General features: G+C 39.1%; 1 protein-coding gene across 2 annotated transcripts in view; it reads left to right on the top strand.

Moving 5' to 3' along the window:
* The first annotated feature begins 982 nt into the window (after window positions 1–982).
* Window positions 983–26,178, top strand: part of mxi1 (max interactor 1, dimerization protein) — a 40,258-nt gene continuing 15,062 nt past the window's right edge. Inside the window, exons 1-4 of one of the 2 annotated variants that reach the window (XM_088009863.1) lie at window positions 4,207–4,381; window positions 4,534–4,716; window positions 4,829–4,931; window positions 14,421–14,450. In XM_088009863.1, coding sequence (XP_087865989.1) covers window positions 4,644–4,716; window positions 4,829–4,931; window positions 14,421–14,450 — 206 coding nt within the window. In that variant the 5' untranslated portion in view covers window positions 4,207–4,381; window positions 4,534–4,643. Of the gene's footprint in view, window positions 1,834–4,206; window positions 4,382–4,533; window positions 4,717–4,828; window positions 4,932–14,420; window positions 14,451–26,178 lie in introns of those variants that run through there. The other variant, XM_014999577.2, reaches the window with a different exon arrangement.

The raw sequence follows: 26,178 nt of genomic DNA, 5'->3' as shown, positions 1-26,178 counted from the left end.
CCTCTGTCAGGACCTAGTCTTTTGTCTGGACTAGTCATGTCAGGTTTGGCATTATGTGTTTCAAAAACACAAAAAGACCAAGTACCACTACCGACACTAATGATGAGAAGAAAAGAAAATACAGGCATAACCTCTGCCCTCAGTCTACACATACACTACATGTTTGTTCCACCAGTCCTGCAGCTTGTTGTTCAAATATGATCCATAGAAATATACAATAAAATAGTCTTCCAACCCATCTAAGCAGATTTATCTCATCTCACATCCAACCGGCCCCGTGTTGTTTGCATGTGCTCCAAACGACACATGTAAATATAAACGTAAGTATGTGGTTTTATGTATATGTAAGGTAAGAAAGGCTCATATGAGGAATTTTATTATAAATCAGAAAGCAATAAATGATGTTATACACAGGGCCCTTTGCATTCACTGGCACCTCTAGTAGAAATCTTTTTTTTAATTATTATTATTTAAAAATACAATAATCTTTTATTGCACTGGATAATTTCACACTGAAATTTAAAACTTATCTGACATTTATTTTCTGTACAAATGTTTTGTGGAGTAAAAAAAAAAACTTTCCTAAAACACGTAAAGAAGTTTTTTCTTCTTAATTACTGTTTTGCCATTTTGATAGTTCATAGAAAATAAGTGTAAATTGGGAATCTTTTAAATGTGTGCTTTAGCTTCTTTTGTTCATTAAAGTCTCAAGGAAATGAATCGGCGAGTCTGTAAATATAATTTTTAACATGTTAAAATTCTCTTTATATTACAACACCATAATGTTGTTGTAATAGTCGACAACTTTATTAAGTAGCAATAATAGGATTGATAGCTGTAATGGTACAAATTATTTCTCAACTTGGTACGCAGTGATGACCTCAAATGATATTTTAAACTGTTTGGATGCTTAAGCCATTCCACAGCTTCCTCCCACCCACTCACATACAAAGGTTTTTCTTGTGGTTCAGAATTTTAACATTTTAAATTCACACTTTTCCCTCAAACTGTAAAGTCCTTCCTTTTGTATGGTGGTTGCAATGTAGCAAAAATGTTAAAAGCTTCAGGGGGTTGGGACAATAAAATGTGCTAATTTCTTCCATGCAATCAAAATAACCACAAAAGCTACTAAACTAAACTGACTTGTAGGTAGTTTCTTGTTGCTATAAACTAAATAGCAGGCAGATCAATAATTCACTTTTGTCACTGTAACTGTTGACCTGACGCTAATATATCCAGACTTGTTCCATACTAGTATTATTTTACAGTATTGAAAATTTGCTTTTAAAAAAAAAAAAAAAAAAAAAAAATCACAGACAATTCCAGAGGCCGGGCACAGGGACCATGCGGACTCCTCAGACACCGAGGGGCCGCCCTCCTCCTCTTTCCCATGCACCAGCATCCACTGACATTGGCCACATTAAACACCCTGCATTCATAAAAAACAGAAAGAAAGAAACGAGAAACCATCTAACAAGAGCAACGCCAACTGCTTCCTGCTGCCGCACCGCACTCCTTTCAGCGCTCTGCACGTCGTTAGAAAGCGCTAAAACTCCAGAGAGAGGAAAGAAAGAAAAAAAGGAGAAGAAGAAGATAAGGGGGAAAAAATGGCCAAAACTGAGAGGCAAAGACGAAGTTTGAAGAGTGACGACTTCTTCTTTGATTCGGAAGCATCCCTCTTGGATCAGCAAGATTTCGACATGTCCAGCTGCGCTTTCAATGACGTCTTCAACTCCAAAGACTCCCACATGGAGCAGATCACTTTCCTGAAAAACGTTCAGATGCTACTGGATGCTGCCAGGATTGTGGAGAGCGCCGAGCGCAAGGACGGAAGTGAGTTGAAATCTGCTGCTATTTTTTATTTTTTATTTTTTTTAATCCCTGCCTTTACATCTTTCATCTGAATTTCAGGAGGACAAAAAAAATCACCTCATTGTCAACAGTCTCAGACAACAAAGGGCTGAGTTCATGCAACTCGTGCACCACTGTCTGCAATAAGCACAGCCTGGGGCAGGTTTGCACGGGCAATACGTGCGATTTAATCTTTGCGTTAGGAAAAGAGGGGGGGTTGAGGAGAGAGAGAAAAAAATGCGTGCTTTGATTCATGTTTAGACTGTTTCTGTGTGTTATCCGCAGCAGGCATCGTCGCTGCGTGCCTCTGCAACTCTGAAAAAACAGGGATCAGTAATTTTCCCTGCAGCACAGCTAAAGTACAACATAGACCTCGATTATGTTTAGGTGTGTATGAATGTTCTAATAAAATCTGATCACATTGCGGCGTCCTCCGGGGCTCGGTTTAGGATGATGTCATTGTGCCCCCGCAGACTCTATAGGGGGCCATATATGGCAAAAACAGAATTGTTTTTTGTTTTTTTGTTTTTTAATACGCAGTGAACACAAGTGAGTTTTACAGTACGTGCAATTCTGGGTTTGACGTGTCAGATTCCCCATCTCGGAAGCGTTTATGCAACTATAAATAAGTTATGAGACTTTCTACAGACGGAAAATCTCTTAATGCACGAAGACTCAGGCCTTTGTGATAGTAATCTGGTGGCGTTTAATTAAATAATAATACTACAGTATGAACAATGCATAAGGTAAAATATAATATGTCCTTATAATCGGGCATGATTTGTTGGACATGCCTTTGCATTTCAACGTGACTCTGCAAGAGTTGCTTTGCGTTCAGCGCAGAACTGCGTGCATGAGAAGGCACTTTTTCCCCTAGTTGTAACGTGGGAATTTTCATCACCTCGCTGGAGACAGCTCTTCTCTCAATTGTTTGCTTCCTGCTATTTGGGGGCGTGTCGCAGTGCCTTCCACATGGCGCAAATCTCTGCCGCGGTTGGTCAGCTGCGGGTTAAGCCCTCCACGTCCTTTAAAGTCGTCCGCCAATCAGGCTTGTGCTCGTCTATGATGTCACGTGTTGCTGGGCCTGGCTTAAGCCGAGAAAAACACTCCCTCCGCCCCGGTGAAGTCTGGGACTTAGAGTTCTTTGTCTTTTAATCCTCATTACTCAGTCATAACTCATGCTATTATGTAGGCTTTTCTGTAGATATCGTTTATTACTAATGCAACAACCCACCATGATCAGTTTTTCTCTTTGATTTGATATTTGTTGTAAATATTTTTTTTTAGATAAATAAGATAAAATTAACCCTTCCAAAAGCAAACTTTCATATCCAAAGGTGTAGCATGCCAAAGAGCCAAAATCCAGTAAATAACGTTATGTAATACATGTTCCGTGATATAATTTATAACAAGTGGTGATATTAAAAATAAATAATCTATAATTTAATATGTGTATTTAAGAAAACACATAAATAAATGTCAGAATTGAAATGTAGTTTATAGCTTAGGCAAAGAATAGGGTATCCTAACATCTGATTTATTGTGTTGTCTTTAATAATCTCATCAACGCTCACACCTCCTCATTGCAAATTATTTTATGATGCGCTGTAGCACATGACTGAGAATCATAAAAAGAAATTAATAATTAGGTACCATAAGAAGATTTCAATTATAACTACCATATTTTTCATTTTTCATTAATAAATTCACACATTAAATGCATTTATGATAAATCCCCTAAAATATTTTAATGCATGTGTCTCCAATGTTATTTTTATGTGCAACATCCATTTGTTTATCAGAATTTGTCACTTTTGGTGCTCCATACTGTTCTTTAAAATCTTGTTCATAAATTTTATCTTAGTGAAATTGTGATTTACAACAGAACATGATGAAGCATCTAAATTCATTTTCTATTCATTTATTTCAAACGGGTTAAAAGAAATCTAGTATTTTTTTTATTGTTATGTTGTGTTTTAATGTACAGCACTTTGTATCAGCTGTGGTTGTTTTAAAGTGCTTTATAAATAAAGTTGGTATGGTATGGTAAAGTAGTAACATGTGCACTACTACTACTTTTGTGTTTGAGAAAAGAGTAGGTCGAAGTGAATGCTTATTTAATCCTACCCCTTATCTCAATTTGTACTATCAATTTATAATAAAAAATATTTCAGATATTTTTTTTATTATAAATGTGATAAAAAATATATCTAAATACATTTTGTTCATTTTACTCCGAAAAAGTCCGACTTGTAACTTCAAATGATAGCTTGAAGCAAATGCACTAAAATACTCAATGTCCCAGAATACACCGCGTTTAAACCAGCCTACCTCACTCAAGCCCCTCCTTAGTTCCCGCCTCCCAGCTGAGCGGCTAGGTAAACAAACAGGAGAGGAGAAGAAACGAGCAGCAGACGCTTTGCTGGGTTCTGGCTCATTTAGGGACACTTTTCTATTCACATCTCTTTTTGTAAAAAAAAACAAAAAATGATATCCTGTTTTCTAGAAACAATATTCCTTTGATACACGGGTACGAACATTTTCTAACAAGATTTTAAAAACTGAGGGTTGTTAGTAGTAGTTTGCTAGCTCGGAAAGATTGGACTTTTTGTACCATCATTTTTATTAGAGCTCGTAAGAAAAGCTCTCTATAGGTCAATAAGGTGTATTTTTTTCATCCAGATCCATTAGATGCAGTACTGTCTTCCGTAAATAAATACATTTTAAAAAGCGACCGAGCGTTCCTGCCGTTTGCGAAGTTCAACGTTAACGGCAGACAGCCTCAGGGAAGAATGACCGATGTCCAGCTAATAAATATCCAGCGGTTATTGGAGGCAGCGGAGTACATAGAAAGAAGAGAAAGAGGTGACATGTGTTGATATATTTTAAACTGTCTGTAAAAAAGTGTATGGAGAGCAGGTTTCTGTGTGTGTAGAGCCGCGGCTGTCAGTTATAACCGTTGGTTTTCTGTCCTCAGAGTGCGAACATGGATATGCTTCGACCTTCCCTTTAAACCAGAGCACAAACTACCAGAGGCAGAGGAAGTTCCGAAATAAAAAGTTCAGTAGCAACCACAACAGGTAAGAATATCATCTCTGTCGGCTTTTGTTTTTTTTTTTCTTCTTCTTTTTTTTCCCCTTCTGGTAGCGCAAAATAAGTGTAGAGTGATTCATTATTCATAGGAAGGCACGTGTGATGTAAGCAGCGTTTCATCAGCTGATTGTCAAACTGACTTCCTGATCCAGATTAGAGATCTTGCTAAAAGTGAGTTCAGAAGTAACAATATTGCAGCGTTACTTTGAATAATGTCTAAATCTTCAGTCATCATTTTAAAAGGACTTTTGTGTATTTTTCTTGTATTTATATTAGTGCTCATACATGTTTGGTAGATTACCTAACGTTCTTACTTTCTGTTTCGCCTTAAGTTTCTTTATTGTCACGAGATTTGCTTGTGAAGGACTAACAAGGAAAACGTAACCTTAGATCCAACCACTCTGTACAGCCACCACATACATTCTTAATTATATAGGCGTAATCCTTAAAGTATGATAACATTCAGTTTAAAAATAAAGCAAGAAAGCACCACTAATATGCACTGCTGCAAAAGTATAACAACATAGCAACAGTTGCAGCTATAATAATTGAATGTAATAATAATGAATGAATTTAATGCACTTATTACAAAGAATATTATACCTAGAGCCTGAGAAACTTCTGGTTTCTCCGAAACTGTCCTGCCCTTGACTTTTTATAGGTAAGATTCCCAGTAAGGTTCGTACTGAGCAGGGGTTAGTTTGTGATTGATATGATATGAAAATCTTTTTCCTTTTTTTGTTGTTAGTTTTTCTTTGGTTTCTGGGACACTAGTGGCCTTTATTCAACAGTAGAAAGGCAGGGAGGAGGGCAGAGAGAGAAAGGGGAAGACATGTAAAAAATTGATCTGAACCATGTGGAGCCCGCGTGGTTATAAAAATCTCATCAGTCAGTCAGCCAATGATCGGAATCAGGCAGTTTTCCCCTGATCATGACGTTGAATAGTGACAAATCAGCAAAAACAGTTCTTTATTTCTTTATGGCCAATAAAAATCACATACTCATAAACTCATTTACAGTAGCAGGAATAGTCTTAACTCATTTGTTTTTAGTTGTATTAGAAACTACTGACTTTGTCTAACCTGCCAAACTGTTTTTCTTTCATATATCTTGAAAAGTGGAAAAAAAAGAGAACTGAGTCAGACCTAAAAAACAAACAAACCCTAAATCAGTATCAGCTACATAAAACCTGATTGGTTCATCCTGTCAAAAAAAAAATAAATAAAAATAAAACAAAAAATTATAAACTAATTAATCATAAAAGCAAATTATTATTGCAATCACTGCTAAATAATATCACATATTGCTCACTTTTAGTAAGCTCTGGTGACATTCATTTACTGTCATTCTAATTGTAATTATGCCCTGCTAATGCGAATGTTAGCTATTAATTACCATCTACTCACCACTGACATAGTGTTGCTACTTATGGTGTTAGCTTTAGGGGAAAATTCCCAGATTTTTCTTGTTGGGAAGGGTTAATTGCTTTCTTTCAGCTAGCTAATATGCTGTGTGCAGAAACATATAGGGGAGGGGCATCGCTGAGGATGTTCGAGGCAGAAAGAAAAAACAATGCTTCATTAAAAGGACCTTAAGCTGTCAGCGTAACTCATGCCTAGTTCCAACATAAGCCCCTTCTCCACTCCAAGACATGAACCTGTAGTTGGATGCAGAAATGGGTCTTCCATGTCAACTCCCGCCTCCACTACCTCCTCTCCTGCTGGCATTACATCCTCTCCTCCTGCTTACATACATACATAACGCTGCCCATTAACAGTCCCACATCAAACACGATCTCCCCCCTCCGATTGCCTTCTGAGCCTTTTAATATTGACGTGAGAACGGGGCCACAAACAGGAGCTGCACGTTACTCGTCACGAGCGCTGAACGCTGCCTCGCTCTGCATGGCAACAGTCATGATCAGAAGTCGGCGGCCCTATTTATGGCGCTCGGGATGAAAAAAACAAACAAACCCAGACATATGTAGGAATGCCTCAACACAATTTGCCCTTTAAGTTGTATTTATTTGGAGCGATTGTGATGAAGTGACAAAATCAGCTGTTGGTGGAAATAAAATATCAGTACCAAGCAAAAATGGCGTTCTGCAAAGCGAGGAATACTCTATAAAATATTCTCCGTGAAAATATTTTCATTAGGTCACTCTAGATCAACAGGCTTTCTACCTAATACCATTTAGAGCTGCATATTGGGATGGAGCTCACTTTATTCCTGTCTTGAGTTCCACAATGGGGCTGCAGATTACAATTATTTTAGTAATCAATTCTGGCGATTAATCGATTAATCGGATTTAAAAAAATGTGGCACATTCTGCAGGATTTTCACTTAACCCCTTAAGCTTTTTTACACAATATTAGAAATACACAAAAAATGCAAATAAGCAAACAATTCAATTACCTTTTTAGATGAGAAGATAAAAATGTTATTGCCTGAAATGTAATTTCTTTTAACGATTGCTTGATCATTTGTAGCAAAGGATGTATCTGCAGCTAAAAAATACTGTCTACCAATCTGTTGATCATCTTTTGCAATAATAAATGGATAGCAAAAAGGAGATTTTTGTTTTTTACACAATTTGATCCAGGTGAAGCTCGAGGACTTCTAGGTTAAATGTTTGCATCGTAAATGAAAGACTTGCACAGTTCCGACTTAATTACTGCTCTGACTGTGTTTTTCTCTCAGCAAATGGCCTCTTTTAGAGTCTGTACTCTCCAGGTAACAATTGATTACTAAATTAGTTGATGATTATTTCAATATTCGATCAATCACAATTAGTTTGATTAATCGTCTAAGCCCGACTTCAAACTGCGGAAGCGCCTCCCATTAAATTGAATTGGGATTGTCTCTGCAAGCGAACCATAATTTCATGACTGTTGACGGATAGAGGGAGTAACACTTGCTCACCTTGTTAGGACGCAATGCTGCGCCCTGAAAACTCATCCCCTGACCTTCGTGTGGACGCTCTTTTAACACTTGATAGATCATTCACAGCCTGCACGTGTCAACAGAAGGACAGTGGAAATGCCCTTTGTCCTTGACCTGACTCATCAGGGCTGTTTTGTATATAAATAGCAAAGACAATGTATGTTTATTTCACTGATGACCTGTAGCTGTGATGAACCTTCATAATATAGCTACACCTCATTCTTCAAAGTATTGTTTCTTCCTCCCCTAAAGCAGTAGTAAGGTTAGGTTGTCCTCTTGGAGAGGTTGATAGCGTACACTTTATGGCGGAAACGGTTGCGATGAATCGATTATTGAAATAATCGTCAACTGATTTAGCAATCGATTAATCGTCAGCTGGAGCATACATACTCAAAAAAGGCAATTTGCTGAGAAAAACAACACGATCAGAGCAGTACTTGTACAAAAATGTATAAATTTTGCATTTAAGATAAAAAACAACAACATTTGTCTGTATATGTTTTCTACCTAAAACTCCTCGAGTGCCCTAGTTTAAGCTGCACCTGGTTCACGTTCCGTAAAATTGTCTTATTAATTCGTTAATTGAAAAAAATAGAACAGCCCTACTCTGTATTGGTGTTAAGTGATGTGGAAAGGACTTATTTAAGTATTTATTTTATATTTATTTAGCTCTAGTTGCATCCTTTGCTACAAATAATCAAGCACATGCTAAAGGCATGCTATGATGTCGCATTTTAAGCATTAAAATGTTTATTTTCTCATTTAAAAAAAGGAACTGAGTGATTTACTTGTCTGAATTTCTTACATAGTTGTAAAATTCTATAAAAACTATGCTTAAGTGGTAAATGAAAAATCAGCAGAATGCGTCATTTTTCTTATTCGACGACTCGATTAAGCGTCAGAGTAACTGATTACTCAAACGATTGTGAGCTGCAGCTCTAAATGTTCTTTCCAAAACGTACCTTAAAATTCAAACTCATCGTGCATGTTTCGTTTGCTCTCCAGTTTGCAGCTGCCTCCTCGGTAGCGGGTTGAGGCTTAAAGCCACAGGCTTATCTGACTCTGTCCTCTCTCGCCTGCCGTTTATAGCAGGGATGCTTTATCTCGCTGACCCACTCTGCGGGCGTGCGCACCCGCACACATGCACGCACACTTACAAGACCGCAGGAGGACGCCTGGTGCTGTTATGTCTGGCCTTGAGCCACTTCATAATCTCTGCTGCTTTTGTTGTCCTGCACTGGAGATTCAGATATTGTCAGTCAGGATGCAAGGAAAATGGTTTCTGATTATAAATCCCTGTGAGAAAGTAATCTAACTTTGATTGTTTTTCTTTAAGTAAGAGGCCACACGAAGATATGCTGTGGCCGTCCGTGTTTTATGATTTTTGGGGTTTGTGTCAGGACTGGTTGGTCACACACGAGTGACTAAAGTTACGTAATTAGATTTTTGCAGTGGATACTTACGGTTGGAGTATTAGGGCCAGACTGAGAAACAATAAAACTAAATTACAAGAAAAGTTATAATATTCAGGGAAAAACGCCACAAGGAAATAAACTCATAATTTTACGAGAATACAGTCATGATAATACAAGAATAAAGTCGGAATTGTGCAAAAATTAAGTCACAATACTACCAGAATAAAGTTGCAATAATGCAAGAATAAAGTGGTATGGCAAAACAAAATGATTTTATGGGAACAGAGTCGTTATAATATGACAAAAAAGTTGTAATAATAAGAGAATAAATTCATAATGTTACCAGAATACACAAAAGTCATGCTTTTATGAAATTAAGTTGAAATAACACAATGAAAAAGTCGTATGACACTAAAGACTAAATAATATAAGAAAAAGCTTTTAGTATTACCAGAATAAAGTCGTAATGAAGTAGTAATTTTATAGTAGCTCCAACACAAAAACTAATAAGAAGTTAAAATATGGAAAGTTGAGCATCCTGTAAAGTTATATTTTTGGTATCAGTTTTACAAACTGGACATATTTAATCTTTTAACACATAAGCATCAAATTATTATCAGCAGCAGGACATTGAAACAATTGTGCAAATCACTCTGTCTATTTGGAAGAAACGATGACGAACAAGATGAACTGGTCAAATCAGATCTTGATAACCGTCAAGCAAAATGATGTCTTTATCTTACCAGTTCTATGATTTTGTTCCCGTAATATTGAAAAAACAAACTCTTAGTCTGACCCCAATGCTCCGTCGTACAAGTTATTTCTAACATAATTTTCAGTTTGCATAAGCGTCCTGTTTTGATGAATGCTTTAACAGAATGGAAGCTTGACATGCTGTAATTGCTCCCATAATGTGTTTATGTCCTGTGAAAACACTGCTCTTTATTCCTAAAAGAGCAATAATGAGCTGAAAACAAACACATTTCTTTTTGTGAAAAAACACGTTTTGATTGTCCTGCTAAAAGGGGATCAGGGCTACTAAGCGACCCAAATGCTGCTGACGACTACTGACGCAAATGATGAAAAAAAAAAAAAAAAAATTACACACTCATTCATTCATCTTCCGTTTGGCGGACTGACAGATACACGCATCTGGAGACCTGGTCCCTTTTTAAAAGTGGAATTTTTCTGAAAACGTTTGGCAAGCTTAACTTATTTTTGATTCTGATGTGTTTGACTGAATGTTTTGTAGTTGGGAGTTTCCAAGCATGACCACTGAAATATTGTTGATGCAAATGGAAACCTTTAGTTCAGGTACTTAAGAGAGTTTCAGGTAAACAACAATTAGCAGCTTATCAGTGACTAATGTATGTTGCCGCTCCTTTTACTTGTCGTAAATGTTGACGTGTGCAGTCTGTTGTCACTTGAGCACAATAGTAACTATAGAGGCCTTATTATCCTATTGTAAAGAGAAGGAAAATATTTCACTCTGACCTTTTTTTTTTTTGTTAAATATTTGTAATATTACAGCCTCAAACATCAATGTTTGTTTCGAGGGATTGTCTGCGATAGAAGACCAACACAAAGCAGTGAATTACCGTTATATTTCAGAAAAAACAATTTGTGGTTTGTGAAATAATTTTGCAAACAAAAATCTGAGCGTCCTGCCTTAGTATTTAAGCACTTTTGGCTGAAAGACTTTCGAGGCGTGTTTCCACCTGATTTGCACATCCAGAGACTTATCAGCGGCCTCGCCGCAAGCTGAATTTTTCTTCCCATGAACTCTGAACAGCTTCAGAAACCTTTCTTTGGTTTTCTTCTTGACGTGCTTCCATGCAGACTCGATTTGTGAAGGACAACAATTTCAAGATGTCTGCGGCTCCTGAGTTACAACAATGTCTCTTGGCTGCTTCTCTTTCCTGACCTGTACGGATGGGTGCCTGGCCCAGAATCGTGAAAGAGAAGTGGAAAAAGTTCAATTCAATTCAAATCCAAAATACTTTATTTGTCCTGTAGAGAAATTAAATGTTGTTGCACCTCATATCATCCAAATACCTTCAATGAGTCGTTGTGGATGGTGATGCTGAGGGAAGGAAGGATCTCCAGTAGCAGTCAGTCTTGCAGTGAATCTGAAGACGCTTCTAACTACATACTGTGGCTATATGACTGTCACGACATGCTAACAAATCAATTTCCACAGCAATGAGTCTTGGATGACACAACCAGTTGTTTGCAAGCACTACTAATCCACCTCATTTGTTTTTGCCGCTCCTCTCTAAATCTCTGACTGGCGGTATGTTTAGAAAGCCGGGCAGAGAGACGTCGGAGTCGAGGATATAATCCTTGCCCATTGGATGGTTGGATGGATGGATGGAAGACATTAGGGCTGCAACCAATGATTATTTTTTAGCAATTGATTATGCTATAGAATATTCTGATGATTAATTGATTACCGTATTTTCCGTACTATAAGACGCACCTAAAAACCTTCAATTTCCTCAAAAGCCGACAGTGCGCCTTATAATCCGGTGCGCCTTATATATGGACCAATATTGAGCCACAACAGGTCTAGCAACGGACCTTACCACAGGGGCCGCATTTCATTGGCTAATGCCCATTTTACGTCACAGCGCAGCTACCACGTGCGTGACCGTCTCACAAACACAAGCTACAGTACTAAACACATGCTAATGTACATTGTGGACCATCAAAACCATGAATGCCGACTTACCCAGCCTTGCAAGAACAATAGGCATCAGTGATCTTGTCCACAGCTATATGCTGAGGGTGTGAGGATCTGCTGTTTTCCTCATCTGTCGGTAGCTTTTAAATGTGACGCGCACAATGTTAGAGGCATCCCGTGGCTCAAACACCTTGATGTCGTCCAAAAAAGATGACATGAACTTGTTGGTTCCCCTGTCCATTGTCGTGGCTGATATTTTGTGAAAATCCGGCAGAAATGCTACGCTAATTAACTCAGATCGAAATGAAAGACCTCATGTTTACACAGACATGCAGTAGGCTGCTTACGTAGTTGGTCCACTACGGTTCTTTTTCCCCCGTAGAAGAAGAAATGCGCGGTGCATGCTGGGATAGTTGTCAGAACGTTGGTTTGTTAATAAAGTTTGATAATACATTTAAAGCCAGGGGGGGAGGGGCAGGGGAAGAGAGACAGAGACTCTCTGCAGCATGTCGGTTGGTCTGTGTTACCCAGAAAGCAGTTGGGCATAATATCGCAACACCAACACCGTGAGTGAAACAACTGGGCCAGCCTACTATATAAAGTACTCGGGGACCAGTTCTTTATAAATGTGGATGTGTAATAATAGAGTATGACGCGTCTATTCTATGCGCCTTATAATGCGGTGCGCCTAATATATGAAAAAAGTCCTACAATAGGCCATTCAGTGAAGGTGCGCCTTATAATCCCGTGCGCCTTATAGTGCGGAAAATACGGTAATTGGATAAAAATATTGGCACATTTTGCAGGCTTTTCATTTAACATAGCATTAGGGATGCATTCAAAGATACAAATAAGAAAACGATTAAACTACATTTATAAATAAGAAAAAAAAATGCGGAAACGAAGCAGTCCTTTAGTGTACGACTGAACATATTTACAGACAAAAAAGGTTTTCTTCTTAAATGCTAAAAGTATATATCTTTGTGCGGTTTTGTCTAAATTACTGCGCTGACTGTGTTGTTCTTCCTGCAAATGGCCATTTTTAGAGTCTGTATACTCCAGTTGACAATTAATCGATGAGTAAATTTGGTGGTGATTATTGCTATAATCGATTAATCACAATAGATCCAGTCCTAGAAGAGATGGTTTGAACTTCCTTCTCCTTCTTCTGCTCTTTGGTCCTTACCTGCATCCACAAAGCCTCGCTTTAAACTCTTCTGGCATTTGGGGTCATAGTTCAGGGATTATATGAGGCTGCTCTCAGTTGTAAAAACAAATCCTTGTGGCCACCGTTACGCATCATAACAAGTGTACAAAAGTTAAAAAAAAAAGTATAATTTCTTCCAGCTGCGCAGCATCCAAGACCAAAGGAAATTAAGGAATATGATATTTTTTTTCTTCCTTCCTGGCAACGTATTATTTCTGTTCTTACCGTTTTGTTTATGTGTACCTAAGTAAAAAAAAACAAAAACAAAAACAAAAAACAAAACATACTATCATCAGACAAAAGAAAAAAATGGATTTGGAGAATGAATTGCAGCATCAATCTACCCGTCATGCTGCATTCATGAACCCGAGCCTCATTCAGAGAAGGCAGGGTGTAGTTTGTGTGTCCGGGGGGAAGTTGGCCATTTAGGAATCAGGAGGAGGCCTGGACTCCTTTCAGTTTGTTTCCATACAAAGACACTCGCAGGCATCAGCTGATTCGCTTCGCATTATTAACAGGGGACTGAGCCCTGGATGCTGCTGTGTGTGCGTATGTACGCGCATGCTTACAGCTGCCCACATGCACACACACTGTATTGCTCTACTCATGTAAGGTCTCCTGTATGTTGGATTTATTAGTGTCTTGGCCAGTTTTCCCGTCCCAAATCTGAGTCTGCGTTTGTCGACCTCGTACACCTATTCTCAGATTACAACTAGATGTTCTTTTGCATACTTTCCTGATTAAAGTCTTGAGACCAGAGGGAAAAGTCACAAGTGTTTTCACTTTGCGCTGCTGGATCGTAACGAGGTTGTAAGTTGAGCCTCGGAATAGAAGAAGAAGAAATGGTAGGAAGAAACAGAACAAATAACAGACACCCCACCGGATGCTCTCACTCAGAGCCATTTACTTTTTGTGACCCTGTGTCTCTTTTAGGAAATATAAAATAACTACTATTGTGTCAAACCTGTACAGCATTGGCTCAGCAGCCTCCCATGTTCTAAGACATAATGGCTTGTTTTTTTTTATCCTGTTTTTATCTTTTTTGCATTTTGAAGCTGCACTTGTAATCTTGTCATGCAAAATGTCAATACTTTATCCCTTCCTTTCTCCCTTGCTCTTAAGATTTTGTTTGTATTAGGTTCTTTCAGAAAATGTACCGTCTGTATTTCACTCTCTGCTTGTGTAGAACTCTCCACTTATGTTTTCTTTCTTTATGTTTTTTCTGCAGGTCGACACACAATGAACTGGAAAAAAACAGGTGAGTTGGCAATTCCAGTCACATGCTGGCACACCCTTCCTTTATGGGAAAACAAGTTCTATTGGTTTCGCTTTCACTTTGGTAGAAAACAAGTTTGGTACTTTTTAAAAGTAATCTCTTCCTCTTCAGCTAACACCAACACATTCCCAGACAGTTTCCAGGAATTCACCTCCATACAGTAAAATGGTTTGGTTTCTGAAGTTCGTGTTGTTTTCTCTGTCACTCTCTGAATAAGCTCAAAGATTTGGAATAAGTAGTGATGAGCAGCACAACAACAATAATCGTTTCGACTTTGCCGTCCATCGCTGTTGTTTGCAGCTGTACCAGAAACATTTATTCATTTTTTTGTATGCGAAATATGTTTGACTTTCATGTCCTTTGGGCCTGGTATAAGTATAGTTCTTGCTCTTTGTTCAAAAACTCACATTTGTCCCTGTTTTTAAATAAAATCTGTTTAATGTATGTTTTCCCCCGTTTGTATTTTGAAAGCTACCTGGAGGGTACAGGCTAGACAATCTAAACTGAAAGCCTTCGATAATTTTTATTTTTTTTTATCACATGCTGAAGTTGTTATTGATTGGTAGAGAATCTTGGCGCGACAGAAAAGTCAACTCTTTATCTAAAGTAATGAATGTAAGGTGGTTTCCAAGCTTATACGTTGTTCTAAAAAGCTTATCTTGGGCGCTCATAATGATTTCTATCTGCAGGGTGAGGAAGTGACTTTTCAGATACTGGTTTGTGAATTTTCTTTTCTTTTTCTTTAGTTTTTTTTACCCACCTATCCTTTGAAGAAACTAAGAAAAGCCCTAATCAGATCAAGATTGCCACCCACATACGGTGTTTACGCTCTGTGACTGCAGGTTTCAAGAGTCAACCTGTAAAGGGTTCCCTTTGACTCTATAAATAGGAGCAGCTAGACCTAAAGTATTTATTGCAAACAGAAACAAGCCTTACTTGTATTTCATTATGTCAGAGTGTGTGGGTTGCATTGAAGAGACGTAGGAGGATGAATCAATTCAGAGTAATTAGATATCACCTCAGCTTTTTTTTTTTTCTTTTCTTCTTTCTCTCACCACACTCCCTGGCAACTTCCTCTGAAAGGATGAGAACACTGGAAGGAGATTCAGTGGGTTAAATATAGATGAGAGTTGATGTGTCATTTTGTTGCTCACATGCACAAGCCAGGCTTTTCGAACTGACTGGCCTTGGCAGATTGCAGCGTCCGCGCAGGCCTGCGTTTTACAGTGTTCCTGCCTACACAAATGCATTCCGATAATAGCGTCGGCTCATTTGTGTGTTCACTGTACGGAGACGGTTTTGGAGACTCTCGATGCTTATCTGTGTTGTGCGCCGTGCTTCGATGGCCATTTATGGAATGTAACCACTTCTGCCAATCAGAACAGGCCGTGGCAAAGCCTGTAGATGGAGGAAAGCAGAATCATTGTGGGTTTTCCATCATCGCTGACAAAGCACCAAGCTACAGTCTGAAAGAGGTTATTAGCAATTATGTTACTGTCATTAAGCCCAAACTTAATGACAGTCACGCCTATGAGGAATGGATGCGACTTTCTGCTCGGCACTTTGCCAATTCCCACACCGACACCATATACTCAACACAGTGAATATTATATTACAGCTTAGTAATTCATATTTCCACGAGGAAAGAAAATACGGATAAGAAGGCTATTGTTAATCCATCTTTCAGAAGCACATTTAAAGTCAAACATTTATAATCCTCTTTCTTTGCCAGCAGCTAATCCAATTCCCCTACAGCGTGTGCCTGGCTGTAAGTTCTACGTATCAGGCGTAGTTGTTCACCCAAGTGTGTCTGGCTTATGCCATGATTCTCCACCCTCTGCTGCAGCAGCACCACCAGCAGCTTTTGATCCACCTTGAGACCTGACCACAGCATTTTCCAACATTTATCAAGCCCGTGTATCAGCAGGCAGCGAGACGATCTGCCTTGCATGACTAGCACAGGTGTTGATAACCTCTGTAGTGCGCAGACTTGCCGAGACAGTGGCGACGGCTAAAGGCCTATAAAGGGTACCAAAGGAGAGGGGAAAAAAAACACAAACACATTCCAAATACTTGGAAGGAGATAACTTGCTCTGCTCACTCAATGCTTTGATCTTGTTCCCCATAGCAACCTTGTTCAACTTCCACATGTCACCAAAGTATGCAGCTTTGGTAGAGTTAATAAGAAAAGGACATGAGCCCTGTGTTTTCACTGCTTTGATCACATGGATTTTCTTTTAAACGTGACAAACTGTTGGATGGTCATTCACATCTCATCTTCATGGCTTCAGTTCGTGTTTAGGTTTTTTTTGTATTATTTTGAGGATAATACGTTTGATTCCAAATGCAGAGGCACAATTGCTAACAAGCCATAGTGTGTTCAGACTGAACGGGACTTGACTGTTAGGGGCGACTGGATTACATGCAAAGTCGACGGTGGTCACACATTTAGGGCATGTCGAGAAGTATTGCGGTGTGTTTATCACTGCGCGTTTCAGATCTCAAGCCTTTAATGCATGTACAACGCATCCAAAGCAGCAGATGTTAGAGTTGGAAAAATCTTGGAAAATCTGGTGTCCTGGCAAGAGATGCAGGCCATCAATGCGAGTCATCAAACTGGGTTTGGGTGAGACTAAGATAACACCGAAAGCGACCCTTGTCAACGCACAGCACATGGAGTAGGTTGTGGAACTCAACAAACGCAGAACTTCTTTGAATTATCCGGTAGGTCCAGACACAGACCAGAGCTGCTTGATAACGATGTTCTCTTGCTTTTGTAAATAAAGCCCAGTCCTCCTCAGTTTATTCTGCCATTGTACCAAGAGACTAGCAGAGGAAAACAAATGTCAAGAGGCTCCTCCCAATCGCTCTAGTCTGAGCAAAGTGTGGAAAGAGTAATCCTGACGCTTGAAATGAAGAGTCCAACTTGAGGTTTTGGACACCTTTTTGACATGAAACACATTCGGTCTGAACGCAGCATTTCTCTTTTACTGAAACTTCTTTCATTTCAATGCAAAAGCTATAAATTCCAGCATTAACAACATTCCTTTTGGTAGATGTTACTATGGCATTCCCAATTACAAGGTACTATTCTATTGCCAGGTTTGCTCACTCCAAATTTGGAAAGACTTGGTAAATTGTCCACACTGAGCTGCTTTAATTGTGTCTAGGTCTTCCAGAGCTCTCTAAAATATATTGACATCAAATATTTGATGTCAATATATTTTTGCTGCATTCGCACACAACATGTGTGTTATTGTCTTGCACTGTTTTTGTCCAGCAGACATATTGGGGCATTAACTGTTTGCTTGGATATTCTTGAACTCCTCCAGAGTTGGAGGGATTGATCCAAGTCCAATTGGACAACTCTAACAATCAGTACAATGGGTTCAGTTTCTAATGACTGTACACTTGAGGTTTCTACTGGGCTGATGAAAGGATCTTTGTAATTCATGTAAAATTACTAAGAATTTCCATTGAGGTATTATGAAATATACATATCTCAGTTCCCATCTCTCAGCACATGATTTGCACTGTTAAACCTTCAATTTCTTGTTGTTTAAAGCTTCTACATCTGCTCATTAATATTTTATAGCCATAGTTTTTTGCCTGTACAAAGCAGAATGTTCCTTCAAATAGAATTGTATTTTTCAAATGCCAAATAAGAAGGACTTTATACATTAATTTTTCATAACCAGTGGACCACAAACTCACAAGTGTTCTTCCAGCCATGAGCTTTGGTGAGCATTCAAACATGATGTTCCTTAAAGAAAGGAAACCTCTTTTATCAATCTCTCAGTTGTCTTCCAACTGAGCAGAACCTATTCTCAGGCTCCCCTGCAGGGCCTAAAACAGAACCTGTTTGTTCTGACCAACGTGACAACTTGTAAGCTTTTCTTGCCTTAGAAAAGCAGCTTAAGGGACCTGATCTTTGGTCTACTGAGTCCAGCTTGAGAGAACACACGTGCCGGGGTGTTTTTTTTAACCGCCTTCTCTCCGAGGCCATCCGTTTCGTGTTGTCAATGGCCTCTCTTGGCTCTGGCTTACCTAACGATGGTCCCAGAGGACAAGGAAGTAATTGACAGGGTAATGAGATGAGCCGGGTAATCGGTCAAACAAACCTGACTAAGGGACACCTTGAGTAGCACGCAAGCCTAATCCGTACTCCAGATTTGTGTACAGCAAGCCTTTTTGTGCTATTATTACCGAAGTGGGATGTTCTCACCTGCCACTACAGTTGGAGGATGGAAATAGCTCGAAGTCTTAGATCCCTAATGAGGAAGTTACATTGTGCTGTCGTAAAGCTTATGTTTCTTGTTTGCACAACGCCCACGCTTGGACTTACTTGGAGACGAGCCATGAACATTCAATTTTACATGCATCATAATTTTGAGGTCTGTCATACACTGTATGTTCTGCTGAGTTTTTGTTTTGCTCCCATACAGCCTTTTTATGATGTAGCTTTTATTTCTGTTTTCTGGTTATCAAGGGTGTAGCTATCGCAGTAAAAGAAGTAAATTGCAATCAAGCAAAACTGGGGAGGAAGTCCCTAAAATTTACACATCTAAAACATATGAAATAACTTAAATTTATATGAAAGAGCTACTCAAAGTGGCACATAACAGTAAAATGTCAGCAAAATTATACTACTGCTGCATCATGCAGAAGGAAAGCTTCTTTTAAGCTGGGACAGAAAGCCGGGCAAAGTTGATGGGAAGTTGGTTGGAGCTAAATTGAGAGTAGTCCTGGAAGAAAACTGTGGGAGGCTGCAAAAGGCTTGAGACTAAGGGTGGGTAATACTTGTCACAATATTCTGTTACTGTAAAGCTGTGACTGCATGACGTAGCATTCATAACACCACAAACACAAATACTGCTCTGGAAACCCTATCCATTTGTAATGTGCTTATTTAGGATACCAGTCACATAAAGAAGTGTGTGACTTGTGTCACTAAATTGCACATATTAACTGCTTTTAATCACATTTTCAAATATATTTGTCTTATTAAAAACACTGTTGAGTAAACAATAAAAATAGAAATCCCGACAATATGAACAGTTTAAAAAAAAAAAATTGGAATTTATCATCAAATCAAAAATCCTGTCATGACAAGAAACTGAGCACAATAAATGATAAACTGTGATAAATGCCCAGCCCTATGAGACCAGGGTACAGATTCATGTTCTTCTAGCCGGACATCCCTAAACATGCAACCAGAGATCAAAGAATGTTCATGTGTTAGAATGGTCCAGTCAAAGTCCAGACCTGTGCAACTGAGAACATGAGGAAAGACTTGAAAATAGATGTTCACAGACGTCTTTTTCAAACCATTCAATTTGAAAGAGCTTCATCAAACTTAGTCTGTAGATGTAAAACATCGATACAGACCTGCCCCAAAAAACTGCAGATGCAATTGCAAGGGAAAGCTGTGTCTCAGAGTGACCTAAATGCAAATCACGTTTTTTTAGACTTTTAATTCTAGAAACATTTAAAAGGATGCAAAACGTATCTTTACAATTATGCACTGGTTTGTGTCGGATCTTTCAAATAAAGTCCCAATGAGCAACATTAAAGTTTGTCGTTTTAACATGTCAAAAATGTGAACCAGTGCGAATGGTGTGCATACTTTTGCAAGGTTCCGAAAAGCTCAGCCTCCTAGTTAAGCCATTATTTTTTCCACACACTACACCACATTACACTGAAGGTGGTGTAACTGTTTGATTTGCTAAAGGTGGATTGGCATATGGGCTCAGTCTGCTGTTAAATAAAATGCACACTGTGTGAAAAGGCGTGATTTATTCTCTTATTTATTGCTCGCAGCAGGTGTTCTAATTAACCACATTTATTAGCGACCGAATGTTCACGCTGATCTGTAATGTTCCGCACATTGTCTTCTTTCTCCCACATTGACGAGGTTCGTAGTCTGTCCAGCCTGTGCTCTTAAAACGTTAACACAATACAGAGTCTTCCAGGAAGGAATGTTTCTGTTTGCGCGGCCAAATCTTACAGCGCGCTGTCACATTGACCTTCGTGCCGTTTAGTCACGGCTAAGAAAGGAAAAGAGTGAAAAATTAAGAGAAAGAAATGTGGTTGCAGAAGACGCAAGACTGTGTGCTAAATATGAACGTGGCTTCTATTTTTAGCCCCACAGCTGGGGAGAAAGGAGAAACACCACTGCCTGTGGACCAATCATAGAGGTTAGCTTTTGACCAATGAGAGCAATGAGCTTAAACATGAGGGGGAGAAGTCTCCGCCTCCTCTGATACTTTCATAAACGCTGCTTCACGTACTTTCTCATCAACAAAACCTTGAGAGAACGTCTTCATTGTCATGTAAGAGTGAATAAAGTTAAAACACATAGGGAATCTAACTGCCACCCTCAGTAACGGAGGGACTCACTATGACAAGCTTGTGCGGATTAATTTATGTAGAAAATGTGAGGCTACACCAAAGATATTTCCTCTCTGTTGGAATAAGAAGATTCTGTTCCTGTTACACGTCACAACATCAGGCTGGATCTCACAGGGTACATTTTTAGGTCCTGGCCACATTCGAGTCTCCTTTTTCAGTGACGGATATTTTGAGGAGAAAACGAGGCCTGTTGTTGGGAGAGTTCTGTTCTGCAGTCTTTGAATCAAAAAGGAGATTAATTGAAGTAAATGTTCAACTTTTCAGGGGCGTGATCATCATTTCCCCGTCTTCCTTCTCGATGTTCCTCTGCCCACCTCTCTTCCGCCCACCCCCACCACCACCTGGCTCGATTTCCATGCTCATCCCTTTCATTTGCTCCATGTCTCTGTCTCTCGCCTACTTTTCTTTGTGCTGCCTTCAAACCTTTGTCAGTGGAGGAGATAAAAAGGCAGTGTGCACATGTGAACTAATCCGTGCGTTAGTGATGGGTTTCAGCCCCGCAGTCTCTTTGCCCAGCTGCACAGAGAGCACATCTCCCACCCTGTCTTTTACTCAGGCAAACTCTGCACATGCATGCTTATGTGTGTGATCACGTGCCGGTGTCTGTGGTGGCTGTTTGCGGAGAGCAAATTGCTGCATTGTTTCATCCGTTTTCTCTCAGTCACCTTGTTTGCCTTTTCCGGTCATCTGTGTCTTCCCTTCACTCTGTTTTATCACAGGCACGGCCTCTATTGGCAGGACTCCTTGGGCACATCAGGAGTTGATTCAAACGTGATTCAGAAGGATAGATTGATTATTGAGATTGCATTTGTAGCAGCTTCCATTAGGAACCTTGCACATTTTTAACACAGAATTGACCTTATCAAAAGTAAATCTCCAAGTTCCTTAACCTCATCAATGACTGACACCCATTCACTTTATGGTGACATTAGATTGAGTTTGTTTTGATTCTTTCACTGAGCAGTACAGCACAGGTAAATGCGGTTCATTACACTTTTTTTGGTAAAAAGTGGCCAGCACAACCGACCCGTCCCGCACCATTTCTTGGCTCCCTTGAGTTGTAGGTTCATAGAACAATAGTACAGTATGGTTACTGCAGAACTACTGGTGTCCCACAACACAGTTCATTGATTGTGGGACAGAAAAACATCACTTCTTACAACAAAACCTTAGTTGTTTTGGTTTTGGCTCAGGGGGCGATGGTGGTAGGAGTTTATCCTGTAACTGGTGGGTTTCTAGTTTGAATCCCCTCTCCGTCTGCCTCAGTTGTTGTGTCTTTGCTTGCATGCTCATGATGGTCAGAGGGCCTGGTGGTGACGATGCACAGCAACCTTGCTTCTGTCAGATTGTCCCATTGCAGTTTGGGTTTTCTGGACTTGATAAAGTGCTAGAGACTCTTAACTGGCAGTGGAAACGCTCTCTAGACCATATAATATAATACCAAAACCGCATAGTCCATTTTGTACCACTTAGAGGAAATGAGATGTTAGATGTACAAATTTTAGGATTTTGCTCTCATGAGTGCTTCATGTTGCAAAAACCTTGGTGCTTTACGCCTGTTGACTATGATAGTAAATCCTTTTCATGCATATTTGTGGTGTGGCTCTTGTAGTCATTTTTTCTTACAGTGCAGAGAGCGTGCAAGATGAATTGCTTTTTCTGCCAACCACTTGTTATGTGTTTGCCTTACACAGTCTTGTTGCCACACCTACAAACTTGAGAGTTCCACCTTTTGTTTTTGTCAAAATTTGGTTATATGTAAACATTAGGAGAATACAGTATTGCAATTTAATTCAGAATCGTAAATCGCTGCTTGTCCATGCATCAAGGAATAGATTTTACCCCCCAGCTCTAATGGCCTCAGTGGGTTTTGTGAGTGAGGCTTAATTTTTCCTCACTTTATTTACTACATGGCTGATTGGTGTTTTGTTCATTCATTTAGCCGTAGTTATGGCTTTACAAGTTTTAACTGTGAAACCCCTTTTTGGGACTGAGGTCTCATTCCCATCCCCCCACGAGCAGTGATGCCATTACGGCCCTGTTTCATCCTGCTACCGCCTCCAGTTTCTGTAGTAGAAAGAAGAGGTCTAAGCATTTACCTCATTTCCATTTCCCTCATTAAGTTTAACATTTGGCGGTTGGTTAACGCTGTGCAGTAAAACTGTTAAGTGCACAATAAAACTTGTTAGATGCGAAGTTCAGGCAGTTCATTTATGAACCCTTTGTTCTGGAGTGTAGAAGATCTGCTTGTTCTAAAAAGTTATTTTAAATAGAAAGAGGTTTTGCTGTAGCTGTTTAATGGTTTTCTATTTGGAGCTAGCCGACACACAGACTTGTTGAGATTTTACTTCTACTAAGGTTTCAAGTTGCCATGTGAGCACCTCACCAGAAATTCACAGAGAAATCGACTGGAAACCGGTATTGTACACATTTCAGCTTGCTAACCCTAACTGGTGACTGACAAAGAGGGAAACGTAATATCCCGAACTTTTTCTGGTCAGTGAATGCACCGTGCGTAAGAATTACCAGGTCATGCTGAAAAGAGTCTTCAGCGTGGAAGTTTAAGCCCAGGAGAGTTACTGGTTGAACTCACATTGGTGCCCACTTCCAGTTTCTGGGCAGATTACACAGTCAGAACACTGCCCTTCCTCCCCCGTTCTCTATTTCTCAGCCTCTAGATTTCTTTCTGACTCTCTCTGCATCCAGTCCATCTGTCAATGTTTCATGGAGATGATGAAAAGGACACCAACAAAAAGAAAAAATATACATATACAGTTGTAAAAGGATTGCTTTAATCTCATATGTGGACGTACTATGCTGAAGCCTACGGTTCCAGGAGTGACCAAATAAAACTTTTACTCTATTTATCAAAATGTATAGCTTCTAAAATAACCTTTTTGTTTATTCCACGAGAACTATTGTGCTTTTTATCTTTACATTCAAAATGGTAGACATCGCTGAACCTATTGCCTGTTGGTAAGTGGTCTTCACTTTACGTAAAGACTTTTAACCCTGTTTTAGCTTTCACTAAGCGATGTGGCAATGCTTTCCCTATTTTCACATTAACACAAGCACTTAAACAGTACTTCTGATTGAGTATGATACTACACATTATTTCGGGATGTTTTAAGATTTATTTTTGTCTGCAATACCAGTTTGAGTCATTTAAGATTTGGCATTCACCCATACTGAGTCTTAATCATATTCTAATTTAAAATGACAATAAAATTTAAAAAAAATCAAAGCCATGATGACGCTTAAGAAAGCTTTAAAGTGCATTCAAATAACACACTACGTTTGATCCATTAGTTTTGTGGCCGTGCTCATGTCAAAACAGACACCTTGATCTTAGCTCTTGCTGGATGGGATTTTCTTGAAATTAGTATGTAGTGGGTTTTAATGACATCTTGGCAAGTTGCTAACGATGTAATCACATGTCATAAACACAAAGTTAAAGCCAGTAAAATTACTTTGAGATAGAGCTCGTCTGCTTCCATTTGTTATCTTTTCAACTTGGTGTTTATAGCTCAGATTATAAAGCTGTAATTGACAAGGTTCCACTTTTGCAGCCAAGTTGGTGCCACCTTGATGACAGCAGTAAACTTAGGTAGTAGTTGCTTCTCCTTTGGTTAAAAAAAAAAAAAAAAAATATATATATATATATATATATATATATATATATATATATATATATATATATATATATATATATGCGTGCGTGTGTGTGTGTGTATGAACTCCAAGCACATTACTTAAGCTGTTGCCTAACATCAGTCATGTGAGATATCCAGAGGAGAAATAAAATCTAAGGTTACCTTTAAGAAATATGACCCAAACACATAAAACATCAGCTTAAGCTTCCCTGTTTTGTTAATGCCGACTTATTTGTTGATGCAAGATGTTAAATGTGCAATGATCGTTCTATTGATCTCTAAATGTCGGACTGCAATCGTCTGCCATCAACACAATCAATCCACCGTCTAAAGTAAGCGCAAGACCATCGCCGAGCACATACACACAGACTGGCGCCTGACTGGGGACCTTCAGACCTGCCCCTAGACATTGTATATTACATGTTATCATCTGCAGAGCGTGGATCCAGTGTGACATATGCCGTTTTACGATGTACGGCCCAGGAGACTGAGCCGCCTCTAACACAGACGTAATGGATTTAGAAAATATCGAAAGGGGGTGGGAGAGAAATCTTTCTGATAGATTTGCACGTCTCCCTCCTTAGAGCGAGGTAATTAGATGTCGGTTTGATGTTCTCAGTTGACAGACTGTGACCACTCCAATAATCTTTAACCACGTTGTGAATTATGATTTAAGGCTGCTTTAAACGAACCTCGATGCTGCAAGATCAAGTAAGGCACAGAAGGAACAGTGGATTTCCCTCATGAAAGTCAAAGTCTTTTTTTTCCCCACCAGTCCAGCGATGTCTTAATTTTCTCTCTTGTGTCAATTTAAAAGATTAACCACAGAAGCAATCATTGCTCATGTGTAATTAGTGTAATAAGTGGGTGAAGGGTCGCCTTTGCTTTCTCTCTGCTTGTTTTAGAAATGGGTCAAATTATGTATGTGTCAGTGTGTGTGTGTATGTGTGTGTTAAATGAGTTTTAGAGAGTGGAGGGATTTGTCAAAGAGGAGACCGGTATTGACCGGTATCTGGGCTGAAAATGTGACCCTCTCTTTTAAAAGCCTGTCCAGTAATTATGTCAGACATCTTGGATGGCCTGAGAACTTATCCATTATTTAAGTATTCACAATCTAGGTCAGCTGTATTTCTTCTTCTTCTTTTCTGTGTGGGTAACCCTTCAGCTCCTGGTTAAGAGGACTTTCAGTCAGCAGAGTATATTTCAAAAACGCTGCTTTGTCATAGTAGTTTTCAAATATGTTTTTGGTAACTGCATAGGAACTTATCCATACCACTTTTAAATTTTCATGCTTTTTTTTTTTCTCTCAATAATCATCTCCTTGTCTTTAGGCTGCATTTACATTAAAATGCAGGAATTGTGGAATCTCTATGTCATACACAGAAAAGACGTAATGGTCAGAAGATTATATTTTCCTTTTTGATAATCAGTGACTTTTACAAACAGAATTATCTCCGCAATTAACTTGGACTAGGTTGTATCGGATTTTTTTTCTCAAAACACCAGGCTTATTGCTGTTCATAGGTGAATTGACGCTTGTGCCAGAATTTAACCTGTATCGTCTATTTTTTTTTTTTTTTTGCCATTATGTGATGACCTTTACAAAAGACAGAATTTGTTTGTTTTCAGATAAAAAGGACTGTAAA

This window comes from Poecilia mexicana, unplaced genomic scaffold (assembly GCF_051168715.1).
Source record: "Poecilia mexicana isolate PSO_F unplaced genomic scaffold, ASM5116871v1 scaffold_2, whole genome shotgun sequence".
NCBI classification, from domain to species: Eukaryota; Metazoa; Chordata; class Actinopteri; order Cyprinodontiformes; family Poeciliidae; genus Poecilia; species Poecilia mexicana.
Note: the sequence above shows the minus strand (reverse complement) of the source record. Positions and strands in the feature narration are given on the sequence as shown.